The sequence below is a fragment of the Vanessa tameamea genome, chromosome 12 (genome assembly GCF_037043105.1).
Source record: "Vanessa tameamea isolate UH-Manoa-2023 chromosome 12, ilVanTame1 primary haplotype, whole genome shotgun sequence".
NCBI lineage: Eukaryota > Metazoa > Arthropoda > Insecta > Lepidoptera > Nymphalidae > Vanessa > Vanessa tameamea.
The window spans coordinates 4,919,672-4,934,489 of NC_087320.1; the positions used below are offsets into that span (position 1 = coordinate 4,919,672).

Here is a 14,818-nt window from a genome sequence, read left to right on the forward strand (position 1 = left end):
GAGACTTATGTTATATTTGACTTTTCAGTGTGAATTAGACCTGTTTTCTTGTATCTCTTAACTCCTTTTTTGGTTTTACTTGGTGGTGGGGCTTTGTGCATGCCTTTCTGGGTAGGTATCACCCATTCTATTTTACGTCAGCAGCAATACTTTGTATTGGTGTTATCTGATTTGAAAGGTGAGTAATCCAGTGTAACTACAGTCGAAGGGACATAATAACTTTATTCCCAACGTTGGTAGCACATTGAAGATGTGAGGAATCATTTAAATTTCTTACACGCCAATGTAATGGGCGGCGATGACCACTTACAATCGGGTGGCCCATTTGCCTGTCAACCTATTTTATAAAAACAAAAAAAAAAGTCATGTCAAGTCATATGTAACCGCACGAAAACACCGACCTAGTTCAACCATTTTGTGTAATTTTGTACGTTGTATATTTACACAAACATTCCTGCTTCATTGCTCTCTCTGTATTAGTAAAAGTCGTATCAAAATCCGGTTAAAAGAAGAAAGCGGACATACACGCAGAAACGGACAATGACTTTTTTATATTAATAATAAAGTCTACTTAATGAGTATAAGTTAACGTAATGAAATAAAATCTTGGATAAAATATTTAGTAATGTGAAGTAAAACATCACATTTTCCATTAAGCAGTGTAGGCCTAAGGCAAACCAAAAACAAGCTTTCAAAATTCATTGTTAAATAAATTGTTGATATATCTTTTTTATATAGTTAAAATCATCTTAATTACGAAAAAAAAAAAAATACTGAATATTTTCCAATTTAATATAAGACAAATATACCACTCGGAAACTTTCGCTAAGGACTAATTTGAAACGAATATCAATACAACACTATATAACTACTACACTATGTAAAATAAACAGTAACAATTGAGCGTTTCATAATAAAACAAAAGCATGCTCAATTTCCGAGATGGCCCAGTGGTTAGAACGCGTGCATCTTAACCGATGATTTCGGGTTCAAACCCAGGCAGGCACCACCGAAATTTCATGTGCTTAATTTGTGTTTATAATGCATCTCGTGCTCGGCGGTGAAGGAAAACATCGTGAGGCAACCTGCATGTGTCTAATTTCAACGAAATTCTGTCACATGTGTATTCCACCAACCCGCAATGGAGCAGCGTGGTGGAATATGCTCACAAACCTTCTCCTCAAAGGGAGACGAGGCCTTAGCCCAGCAATGGGAAATTTGCAGGCTGCTAAAGTAAATATGCTAATTTATGCTCAATTGACACATGAGACTTGAGCCTTAATCTTTTCTCCACGGCATGTATGATCCTTTAAGACAAGCATAGCATTTCCTACGATTACTTTTTTTGAAAGTCATATATCATAATAGGGATGTTAATTTTGATCTAGTATTATAACGTGTAACAAATAGTTTTATTATTAAACACAAGTAGATATGCGAATTCTGAATATTCTTATAGCTTTACACCTATGATAACTTGAATACGTACGGCGCCAGGAAGCCTATATAGTTTTTCAGATAGATTTGTATTTTGCCTCGTGAGCTTGTTACAAACTAAGTATGTAACGTGAATTTTGCTGGCTAGCTTCCACGATGTAGTTACTAATATATCTCATACTAGTTACGTCACAAAAATTATATTAAAACAATATGATAACATTTACTATTATATTGTACTGAATATGATATATATTAGCTATGCTAGCGTTTATTTTAAATATAATTAAATTGTAGTAAATGTTTAAATTAAAATTTGAAAAATCTTATATCAATTTTAAGCCTTATAGACAATATTTTATGAATAATGTAAATTTAAATGTATTCTATGTTTGTTTAGAGAAATTATATCAGTCATAAATCAAACAAATGAAATTGAAACAACAACGTCAAATATTTCTCAGCTGAATGTAAAATTTTATTTAGAGATTTACAAATAAAGTAAATACGAATTTAAATTTTGAAACGCGCAACTTAGCGCCGACCTAGGTGATGAAATGAACTCTGGCTCCTCGAGATTACCGCTTTTTTGGATTCACTGCGGAATTCATAAAATGCGTTCTAAAAGATACTAAGTTTGAAAAATAAAGTTTTTTTCCTTTTCATATTTTTGTTGATCTTAAATATTATATACTTTTTGTCTAACGCACTTCACAAGTCAAAATAATATCCAAAAGTAAAAAAATAAGGACCCATATGTTACTTTATTTTATATATTACTATATATATTAGCATTAAATATTTAAAGTAAATTAATAGTCTGTAAATTTTCCGTTGCTAAACAATGGCCTTCTCTCCCTTTAGGTGGTTGTAGACGTATTCCACCACGCTGCTCCAATGCTGGTTGGTAGATAAGTACATTTATAAATAATTAAACATTATCCAACACATCCAGGTTTGCTCTTGAGTTTAATTAAAAACGAAAATCAATCACAAGAAAACTACTTGCCCGGGTTGGAACCCGCAATTTCAGCTAAGATTCACGTTTTCCAGTAGCTAGAATCCGTCTCAGCTCTCTTTATTTGATGGAAAATAGAATATTTTTTATTATATCTATTCAAGTTAAATAATTATATTCTCTAAAAGGCAAGATAAGTCGCCGTTTAGAATAATGTATTAAGAAAAAAGAAACGAAGACTTACAAAGAGGAAGACTTAATGAAACTTGTAGTCATAAACAACTTTGCACAATACACTATTGTATTACAGTCGTCGACGGTACGGTCACAGCGCATCTATTATCAATTACCTATAGCGGAATCGACGACTCCATGCTAATACAACGAAAATTGTGTTATTCAGGTGTGCGAATATTGATATCACGTATATACAATACAATTTGTCCCCTTGCCGTGACGCTTTCGCCAATACCTTGTGTTCTGTGACATGCAAATCTTGATTATAATATTAAATCGGGTAGAGCGTACGAGTGAGTTAATGTAGGCAAACAGATGTAACAATAAAGGGGAACGTGGGGAGACACGTACCTATAGGTATCTGTGGTCAACGCGACCGGCTAATTTCATTGAAAACACCTTTGTCGCGGCTTCGATTGCGATTACACGTAACGAACCACTTCGTATAAACTGCACCCAAGACCAATTAATCGCAACTAAGTTTTATCTTTGAATTGAATAATTTCATTTTATACATTCTCTAATCTAAAAATATTACAAAATTTAACTTAAAAATTAAGGATTATACGAGTGTACCGGATGTTTTATTTTATTCAGCAATCTCATCTTATTTTGTAATAAATATCATTTATTTGTTTTCATGACTTTTAAGAGATAAATATGACGGCGCATGCGTAACGTCATATGTTGAATTACGTCGAAACTAGATTTGACAACTACTCGTCACTGTCAAAATCTAGCGGAGCGTCGTGTAGATGGTTAGCACACACAGAATGGCGGCATTCAACTGGGAAACGAAACCGTCATCGTAAACGCACCACAAATACGACGAATCGCTTTTGTTCCGTGTAATCTACGATAGTTTTTGTTAACCCTTATCGTGGCAAGATTTTTTTTTTTAAGAAAAGAAAAAACGTGTTATATGGGTAGTTTTTTTGGATCATAAAAAACATCGAAAAAATAAATAAAAAAATCATGATATGGAAATTTTGGAAAAATAATATGTATACTATGATATACATTGCTACACTTACAGTGATTATCGCATTTGTGGGACTGTATATTAATGCTATACATTGCCATGTTTTGGGAGAGTTTGAATTGAACTGCTAGCTTTTAACATAGACCAAAAAATAACATTAATAACATAATTTTAAATAAAAATACATGTATTAGTCAAAGTAAAGATATATTTAACAAAAACATATATTTCTTGAACAAAATCCTTCATAAAATATTTTTATTTTAAAAAACATAGACCCTATTCCTTGTGGCGGCGTTACTCAAAAGAACAATTTCGGTTCTTCACGAAACAAAACCTTACACTTCGTGCAAATCGGCCAGCTTTGCAGTACATGCATCTCTGATATCCAGCCATTTTTGTCGTACCGGACAGCATCACATGGTCGTACAATTACCGTTTTTTTTATCGGAAATCGCATCTACATTGTCACTTTAACACTACGACCCCGTCTCAGTAAGCCACTGTAAATTTAATTCCTGAAATCCTTTAGGCAATCCTGCTTTCTGGTGGTTTTGATTATCATGTCACGTCTCCGACGTAATAACCATGCGATGTTGATGTATATCTAAAAGCTGCGAGAAAATATTCATATACCTGCCATCTGTGCGATCTTATTCCAGTGCAATATAATGCAATCAAAATGTCTTCCAATGTCACGTCTTCCAAATCAACACCTCGAATGTGACGATTGTAGTATTTTACAAGTTTTGGATACTACATCAACACGAGAGTTTGCTTTTTTGCTGAATCGTTTTGTATTTTCGACAGGATATGCATCATCATAAGAACTCACCAATGTGACCTGTTTATTATCAAACCAATTTAATTTATTAGTATTACAAAAAACCTGACAAAATGCACCTATTCCTTTATTTTTCAAAGCCTTTTCAATAAGCAGTTTAGTAGCACCGTCTTTGAATCTATTTTGTCCGATTGTTCCCAAATTAAATATACCATAATTTTCCCCTTAATAGGTGCACCAGCTCCAAAGAAGTAAAATAATTATAGAAATATATAAAACTTGCTTTTTTTTAATATTTTTAGAATAGTTGTTTCGGCATAAATAACTTCTATATGCGTTCCCGACTCATCATCAGAACATTGTAGGAGGATTCACCTTTCGTAACTGGAATTTATCGAGGGTGCTTCAGAACCTTCTGCCGATTCAATCATTCCAGCTTTATCTCCACTACTTGCCCCATCACTTGATTCAAAATCTGCATTATTTTCAGGCACCAAGGATAAAATGTGCCTTGCTCTATCACTCATAGTACTCTAAAACCAAAGCAAAAGAAACATGCAAGGAAACCATCCTAACCATCATGTTAGTAAAGCCATGTATTAGTCTATTATAGATAGGTAAACCATTTATTACTTGCCCTCTTACACAGAAAATTACTAAAACCAAATAATAATAACAATATAGTATTTTTTATGGGAATCGAACCTACAACGTCGTTTGTGTGTCAGCAGACGATTTCTACAACGACCTTCTTGGTAGCACTTTTTAAATTGTAATAAAATTGGTTCAATAGTTCAGACAGAAAGGAAAATTGCAAATATCGCAATTTTTATTTTATAGTTAAATTCAAAAATATCGATCCTGTTAAGTTAGCTGTGTATATTATTCTATACACAAAAAATGAATGGTAAATTACTCCTACTGCGGCATTGTATAGTATAATATACGTTAGCAAAAAATACGTCAAAATCATGTTAATTCCTATAGCGACAACAGCATTTCTAAAAAAATATGTGAGAACAAACATTAGGCATGTTTATTTTATAATAAAAATACACATTAAGGCATTCAATAAAAAAAATATAATAAAACTTACCTTGGATAAATCAGAACGGTTCATCTTGACGGTTATTTTTCACAACTGATTTAAAATTATGACAGTTTAATTACTATTTTTATTTTTAAAGTATAAAGATACGTCTATAAATATAATTAAATGTGTTTAATAAAATTAAGTTGAAAAAAATTTGGTATGATTATATATTTTTGTGAAGTTATACGTATAGTTAGTATAGTTTTTATACGTATGGTATACTATCCGAAATGAACATAAGGGTTCATTTCGATTCAATTGTGATATAAAGTGAATATTGTGACTATTAATTTGACTTTTGGACTAAACACTGATTTTAATCATATTTGAAGAAATAAATGATTATACAATTGATTTTGACGTTTTATCTTGTTATCCAATTGCATCTAGAAGTCATAAATCATGACTAATCCTGACAAAGGTGATCTCTCGCCTTTAAATATATTTAACTAGTTTATTTATTTTATTTATAAAATAATTATCATATATTTTAACTCTTTTTTGGAGATTTTCGATTAAACGCAAGCACGTTTCTTTAACCAAAACAACCATTTTAATTCTAATTATCAATAAAAAACCAGTACATCAAAGAAATAGTACCTTACATATAATCATAGATCGTGAAAATACTCTCTGTGTGATATTTTAACAGTAGGTTCGTAATGTTGAATATATTCAAGCACAGCTTTTACATGAATGCACCCAACGTTTAATTACACGGCTTTGTAAGGGAACAAAAAAGAATAGCAATCGATTAATAAGTGTATAGGCGTGTATTGGCTGCTGTCCAAATTGAACCCCAAAAGTCATAGTCGGTATCAAATACTCATTTTAGATTCAATTCGGCATCTATCATTGCAAGTAATGTTATAAAATTATCAAAGTGCACTCATTTAGAAAACAATGAAAATATGTAGTTGCATAAATGCCGTTTTTATCACCACGTCTTCAATTTCAACCGAATGGGCGGAATGTTCAGGTTTTATTCACTATTCAGCATATTTGACTTATTTACCGAATAGTTCCTGTTTCCTTTGGGCTAAAGTCAGATCAAGTCCTGGCCGAGTTCCATACGCTCCAGTAAAAACCAGCGATAATTTCTCCGTCATGTTGAGACATCATGTAACATCCGACATCCTCTTCAAGCAACAAGCTTCCTTTCATTTGAGAGTAGCTCAAGGTGTTGATAACATCCTATTTGGCTCCTCTAATGAGGTATAAAAAAGTATACATGGCGACGTGTTCTGTTTGGTCATCTCTAGTAGAGTAAACGAGCGGGTGCGCACCGCAGCCCCGCCGATCAGCATAGCCGCCATTATCGAACATGGCACTAATAACACTCGACAACGAGTGGCTCTATAACTGCAGTACATACGTCGAAACAGCATGTAACTCCTTCTTTTAAAATCACATTCACAGTCAAATGTATGTCAAATATTATAATTATTTCCAGAAACAATAATATTCCAATAACATATTTTGTTTCTATTTGGTGGTAGGGCTTTCGTGTCTGTGTTGGTATCACGCCCCAAAATACATATTCCCACATTCATACTCTACCGCCAAATAGCAAAACTTCATATTGTTGTGTTCCGGTTTTAAGGGTGAGTAAAGCTATAACGATTAATATTGCCGCCAGTTATTGGCATACTTTGCAACACTTATGGAATTAATAAAATGGGAAATGCTATCTAAGCATTTTCTAGAGATTATTAATCTACACAACTATTTAAATAGATATAAATTATTCTTCTTTATTCCTAATAAGATCAGTATACTAAGTACTTAGTATTTTGTTTATAATATTGATTTTATTTATTTTTTAACTCAACTAAGTTATTACTTAAAAACCATACAAAAATACGTAATATTCTTGCCACAATTTGTAATAACGTAACCAGGGCAAGTTCGCAAATTAGTCTTCCCTGACGAACACTGCCAAGGGATATTGTAAAATCAGTTTATCTATCTATTGTCAGGGAAATATAGACTACATACAATTTACACATGCGCATGTGACCTTATCTTTGAGGATAAGCTAACAACATTAACAGAAACTCTCGTTTTCTAACTGTCCCCTTATAAATACATAACATCCTAATTTTTTAACCATTCATTATTAACAGACATTCATAGTTTTGCTTGAACAGATAAATATTTTATTAAGCTATTGTTGATAATTTCGCCCCTTTAATCTATGGTAAATGTATCTATTTAATATATACGTATCTATCCCGCCCAAGCGTCACATGAGTGCAGTCTTTTTAATAAAGTAAATGAGCTTAGCATAAAAATATTAAGTGGATATATTAATTTATAACTTTTATTTATTTATCCGTTTATGTTTATAAGTATGTCCTAAATGAGAAATATAAATGAATAAAAAATTGATTAAGTCTTTATTTAATAAAATAATATTGTAAAACATAGATATAAGTTTTTCCTAAAGAGTACAGATTCATAATGGGATAATTTTAACTGCCAAAGTTACAGTTAGTTATCGGACCACCCATTTCGCGATGAATGATTTTTTACATTGCTCGAAATTTTGAAGCGGTAATATCTTCTTAAGTATCTATAAATTCGGAAGACATTGTGTAAAGTCAATTTTAATCGATATTATTATATTATACATAACTAAATTTACTATAATATTTATTTGAATAAGAATATTTGTTATAGTTAAAATTGTTACCTTAGAAGATAGACACATTTGGACTTTTCTGTAAGTCTCTTTAAGATCAAACTCAACACAACCTACTAACTACTACCAACTAACTAACTTATGCTATAAATCTATCAATCTAGTCAAAGAAATGCCCAATTTTTTAAAGCAATAAAGTTTATAGACTATGAAACTTTCCATCATGAACAGCTGGCATGGCATGGCAGCTTGGTGTACGTTTAGCAAAGTAAAGTAAAGTAACAGCTTGTAAATGTCACATAGCTAAAACCTCTCCTTTTAAAGAAAAAAGTTTATGAGTTTTTTCTACCAAGCTCCTCCAATACGATTTGGTGGATGCACATATGGCTGCTTCGCTGACCACAAGATCAATTATAGATACAAATAAAGTAATTAAAATTTAGTGGTGCTTGCCTGGGTTTGAACGCGCAATCATCGGTTAAGGGTTAGGTGTTCGATTGGGCTATCTCGGCTAACCAATATGTACTTATTTTATTTATTGACATTGACTTGGTTATGAACGTATAGAACGACATGAATAGTCCAAAAACGCAAGTGACTCCGCGTGGAATAGCTAGTACTTATTAAATAACTTTAACTCGTCCCCTTTTCTTTCTTTCTCTAATAAAAGGTTCAGGTTAACCGATAATATAATCAGTTTGCTCAAACTCGTCAGGTAATGTAATAGACATGGAAATAACCTGCGGCTCCTCTGATCATATTAATTCTAATTAATGATTATTCATCGTAATCAAATGAAATCGTTTCATTTAGTACATTGTCGGTATTACAATGAATCAAAACAGCTTTATTATACACAAATATAAAAACTATTTATATTTATATATTTATTCTATTTTATAATTCTAGATGGCTTAATAAGTTTACACGATTTAGATATTATTGTATAATAGATCCTAGAGTTTTTGTTTAAATTATTAATTAAGCGGTTATTTTATTTTATTGAACAAGGAAAACATTACAACAAGGAAAATATACTAAGAAAAACAATCACTTAGGTAATAACAATAAGATATAGTAACGTTTATACGTAGAACCGTATTAACAGTATAATTATAAAAATACACAAGGGAAAAATTGAGACGACCTACCTTACTTCCCCATAAGTAGAAAACTAGGAGGTAATTCCTCAATTCGAACTAAATATTTCATACACGTCTAAAATAAATCACAAATTCAGTAACTTATAAACACACACATATATATGTATATATGTAATATAAAGAATAATAAACTCCTACAAAAGCATTTGGTCTTCAATATTTTTACTTCTCTAAAAATATTCTAATGAATGATTAAATAGCAAAGGTGCCAGTAATTATAACTTAAGAAACATTTAATTAAGTTAGTGTATAGCTATTCAGTAGGTACTATAGTACTTACTACTAGTACTATATTTTAATAGTGCCATGTATATTTTACTGAGAAAAATATCATCAGAAGAGATCGCTCCTTAGTTAATTCAATAAGTAGTATATCATGATCAAATCAATTGAAAGCCTAACTGTTGTCACTTTGTATACCGTCAATCTGGAATTCTTTTTCCATTTTACTAATATATCAAATCCAGGAATAAAACCAATTATAAATACTTATACTGTTATATAGTGAATTGGTCAAATACGATACGTACGAGTACTTTAGCCAGCGTGTACTGGAAATTAGCCGATAGTTCTCTAGTATATTTTTGACACCTTCTTTTTGCATTGGTAATTAACAGCATAGATCAAATATAATAATGACACGTATATGACTGGGCTATGGCAGACTTCTATAGCCCAGTCATATACCTACGTGTCTTTATTTCATAAATAGAAAGCAATAAGACAGTAATTTCGAACAACTGACGAAGAACTAAAGAGGAGTGTCAGAATCTACTGAATCGATTAGAATAAAATAATTCGAAATTAAAAAGTTGTATTATACCGTTAACTATACGTTTAACTGTATAGGAAGAAAAACAACAACAAATATTTTATACACAAACTTTAATAAATTGCGTTTAGCAATAGTTAATAGTAATTTAAAATTAAAATAATAAAAGTTTCTTAAATAAATTGCTGTAGAAATAAAACACTTTGGTTTAATAGACAGTATCTGTCAAATTTTAAATGAGCAGAATCGGTTAAATTAACGTTTTGAATTTTTATTGATACTGAAATTGTAAGTTTATCATAAAAATAAAAATACTAACTTAGTGTAATAAACCTTACCTTATACTATTATCGTTTAGAAAAATGCAACGTAATGCTATATAAATAAGGTTTATTTTACGATGAAATTCCACAACACATAGAAGACAGTTAGGCAAAATAATGTTAAGTGAATGTAAGTAATCGAGCAAACTACAGGGGCAATTAACCGATCGGCCGCTTTGTTAACATGTAGAGGGCAACCGCTTTAAATTTAAAGATTGTGTAGATAAGGTCCGACGTAACTCTTAAATTATTTATTCATCTCATAAGTTTGCTTGGGTGTGAGTCTGAATTTATGGTAAAGGCTTTGCTATCAGTTTATCACACAATTAAATTAAATGCCTTTAAATTAAAGACATTGTTTGTACGCGTGTTAGTGGTTACTAGTCCCTTTTTGTGCTGATCCGACTCAGATTGCTTTGCGATCGAAACATTGTTTTCGCCTAATTTTGACAACTATTTTTATTATTATTCTCTTGTTAGTTGACGGAATCGAGGTAGTTTGCATACCGTTGTATAATACATAATTTAATGGAGATCAATTCAAAAATTTATTTAATTTGATAGTAACATAAAAAAAAGTCAAATTAGTTCCAAATCTCTTTATAGTATCGCTAACAAATAATTGTATATTAGGTAATACCGACTTACTTTCAGGTTTTCTTTTAAAATGTATAATGGTAAAAATCATGTAGTTTTATTAAGCAGTTACTCGTGGATCGAGTCTAGTGTAATACCCTTATATGAGACAGATTCTGCTTCATGATCGATCTGATTTAAATTTTCCAAACTTTCAATAACCAGGTTCTGAATTGTAGCACAAGAAAAAATGATGGGACTGGCACACACTGTATATTGCGAAATCTTTAAATTCAAAATAACAACAATAACGTATAAAAACGTATGAAAAGAAATAGTTAAGCCTCCCTGAACTTTACGAAGGCTTGTGCGAGAAAGCGGGTGTGCGCTTAGTACGCGGCCCAGCGACCAAGTGAATTTAAGTCGTTCGCTTTAACTCTACATCCAATTTCGATACGACTAGTGTGTTACTGTATAAATGGCGTTTATTTATGAATTATACTACAAAATGTATTTTTAGTCGTTCCTATATATTTTCACCAATGAATAAATTTATTAACTTAATACAGCCAAAATTTACTTTTTAGCCAATGGTATGATCATAATAAAATATAAATAAATAAAAGAAAGAAGCACAATCGATATAAACAATTTTAAATTCACTTGGCCTTTGTTTAAGTGAGTAAAAATCTCTCAAATACTTTTTAAATTGGTATGACTACGCTATAATTTAAAAACACTGAACTTAAATTATATATGGTATTTCGACATGGGTTATTAGTGTGTATGAAATAAATGTTATTGAAGTTATTGTCCTATTTTTTCCGCTCTTTTCAATAAAAACATTGTTATTGTGATGTACTTCTAAAAGCAAAAAAAAAACACTCGTATGACTGTAGGTAGAAATTTCTGTATTTTTCTTATTTACTATTCAGTATTGATCATTGTTACATGTCGCAAAGCTATTTTAACGGCTTGCACAGATAAAATAACAATTTGCTGCTATTTTTGTTACATAAAGGCTCTTTACATTTCAAGAAATAATTAACTAAACTTTGGTAAGACCGAATTCAAAATCCAACGTATAGTTTAGAAAAATTAAGTCCGCTTCATTCTGTTTGTCCGCAAACAGACAGATGTGAAAAGCGACATTGAATTTTACGTACTCTTTCCTGAAAGGCAGGCAACGCACCTGCAAGCCCCCCGGTATTGCAGATGTCCATGGGCGGTGGTAGTCACTTTCCATCAGGTGAGCCTCCTGCTCGTTTGCCACCTGACATAAAAAAAAAACAGGAATCCGGGTAAACATGCGCTATATGAATTGACCAATGAGCACATGCAGTGTTAAAGTTGTCCATCAAATGATACCAACCCATTATCTGAGAGGAATTCATGTTAATGTCCGTATTACCGAGGAGATATATCAGATGACATAAGCGAATAATGTTATTTCTTTGTTTTCGTTTATGACATTATATGTTTGAAGCAAATAATAAATGCAATCATTAATTCGGAAATAAACATCAACTTCGTTTTATTAGATATCATATAATTATAAATTTAGATCCCTCAATTTCTTGATTTAACCATGGCTGATTCTTACTTGATGAGATGCAAAAATTACACGTTTTTATATATCTGACCGCCCGCAGATATTATAGTGTACAGTGCTGTTTCAGTCCAACAACTTTCTTTATAACATATTTACCATAGCGGCTTTTTTGCTTTGGTGAAAGAAAATGCCCTTCACGCATGCATCATTCAGTATGAAAAGGTCAGCCGCTTATACTGTGATTTTGACATCATACAACTACCTACAACATACAAGGGTTTTCTTTTTTTAACTCTACGTCTATCTACGAAATAAACTATTAAAAATAATATACTTCTTAATTAAGATTCGTATTCTGTTATTATTATACCATTATCAGAGATCACTATTTGTACTTGAGTTGTATGTTAATTTGTTTAATAAAGAAATAAATGATTGATCATAAAACATACAAGAACCTAGTTAAATCATAAGAACCTTTGTAACTATTTTGCTTCCGTATTCAATTACCTATTTTGCTTATAAATCAGTATTAAAATAGATTATTTAGTCCAATGTATTTTGATTTTTTTTAAAAGATAATATACTCGTATTTGCCCAAGATCGAGTGGCGTTGGATTAGTCGTAATTGTGACGTTACAGAAGGTCAGTCGATGAAGTCGTAATTACGAATGTGGGATACTACAAAAGTTGTGTGAATGTCATATTTTTTACAGAATTATAAATTCAAGTAACAGCCTGTAAATGTCCCACTGTTGGACTAAGACTTACTCTCATTTTGAAGACAATACTTGGAGCTATATATATATATATACAATAATGTTGCTTTTTAGTAGTTTGGTAGATAGATATACATATGGCAGATTTTCATAAAACTCATACATTGTTCACGAGTTCATCGCCGAGTATGAGATGAATTGTATTGTTAAATAGAAAAACGTAAATTAAAAAAAAAAGCATATATTGGGCCACATCTCATTGAAACAAAATAAAATGTTACACTCATATTAGTTTGTCTGGGATATGATTGATATTACAATGATTAATTCCAACGAACAAATATTCGTCTGTCAACTAGTTCCGGGAATAGGTGTCCTAAGCGTCGACTTAGAATTTCTTATTAAGCGCTTCTTATCCATTACGGAAGTTTCTCAATCATCAGTCTGCCAGCATGGCGGTGAAGAATAAATATAAAAAATGCACCAAAATATGCTCGGAAAATTGTCTTCAAGCCGGCAACTGTTTGAAAAATACGGCATGATTCCCTTTTATTTTTATTTTATGTGCTCATTAAAACATACCGTAATATCTCAAAACTACTTGCCCGAGGTCTTGATTTAAATCGATCATTTATTTTGGTTAAAATCATAAAAAACATTTCATATTTTTGTTAATCAAATATCAATATATTCTGTACTTAACTTTCTGTAGGATATTCCATTAAATTCTGCTATTTTTATAAGATTAATTATTATCATATTCTTCGTGTGTATAATATGTCAAAATAAACAAAAAATTATGCGGGCGAAGTCGCGGACGTAAGTTAGTTGTTATGTAGAAAAGATCTATTCATTTGATATAATTAAGTGTTATATTTATGATTACATAAATGTTTTTATTTGTTCCAGATAAACTACACAGAAAATATCAAGAAAACGTACGATTTTTTTATTAAACAAACCGATAAATAAAACAAGCTTTGTTGTGATAGTTAATTTTATCCAATCACTATTCAAACAAAGTATGCAAACGTAGTTTACTAAATTTAATCCTCAAATGTGAGTTACGTCACGTAGAAAAGCAGGTGAACTAGTTCATCAAATATTACCTTGGGTCTTTCTCAATTATTAAAGTCCCGAGGCCTTAAATGTCGTGATACAATAAATTTTAATTGTAGAACTTATTACACTGTTCATTAATCTATCATCAGCTATTAATAACCTCTTCAAATATTTTAATACCCTAGTACTCCATGTAAATGAGATATGTATATCATATTATAAGCAATTGGTACTTAATCCTTTAACTTTAAATACATACCATATATACAATAATAATATAATCTAATTCATGACACTTGAACAAGTACTCCGCATATTCACAGGATAATTAGCTGGCATACCAAAATTAATAAGCTCGCCGACAACCTAAATCGACACTGATTGTTTGCAAGCATTGAAGAGGAACGAATGAATTTAACTACAAAAGGTAAGTGGACTAATTAACATATATTGCTTCAAATTGCGAATTCTTGATGTTAGCTAATAATTACACCTACCAATCATTTTAGACCACCT

General features: G+C 31.2%; 1 protein-coding gene across 1 annotated transcript in view; it reads left to right on the forward strand.

The window, feature by feature from the left end:
* The window catches only part of LOC113393095 (sex determination protein fruitless), a 70,507-nt gene that overhangs the window by 29,072 nt on the left and 26,617 nt on the right, over positions 1-14,818 (forward strand). Inside the window, exons 2-3 of the mRNA XM_026629797.2 lie at positions 14,150-14,178; positions 14,626-14,729. Of these exons, the coding sequence (XP_026485582.1) occupies positions 14,711-14,729 (19 nt within the window). The 5' untranslated portion in view covers positions 14,150-14,178; positions 14,626-14,710. The remainder of the gene's footprint in view (positions 1-14,149; positions 14,179-14,625; positions 14,730-14,818) is intronic.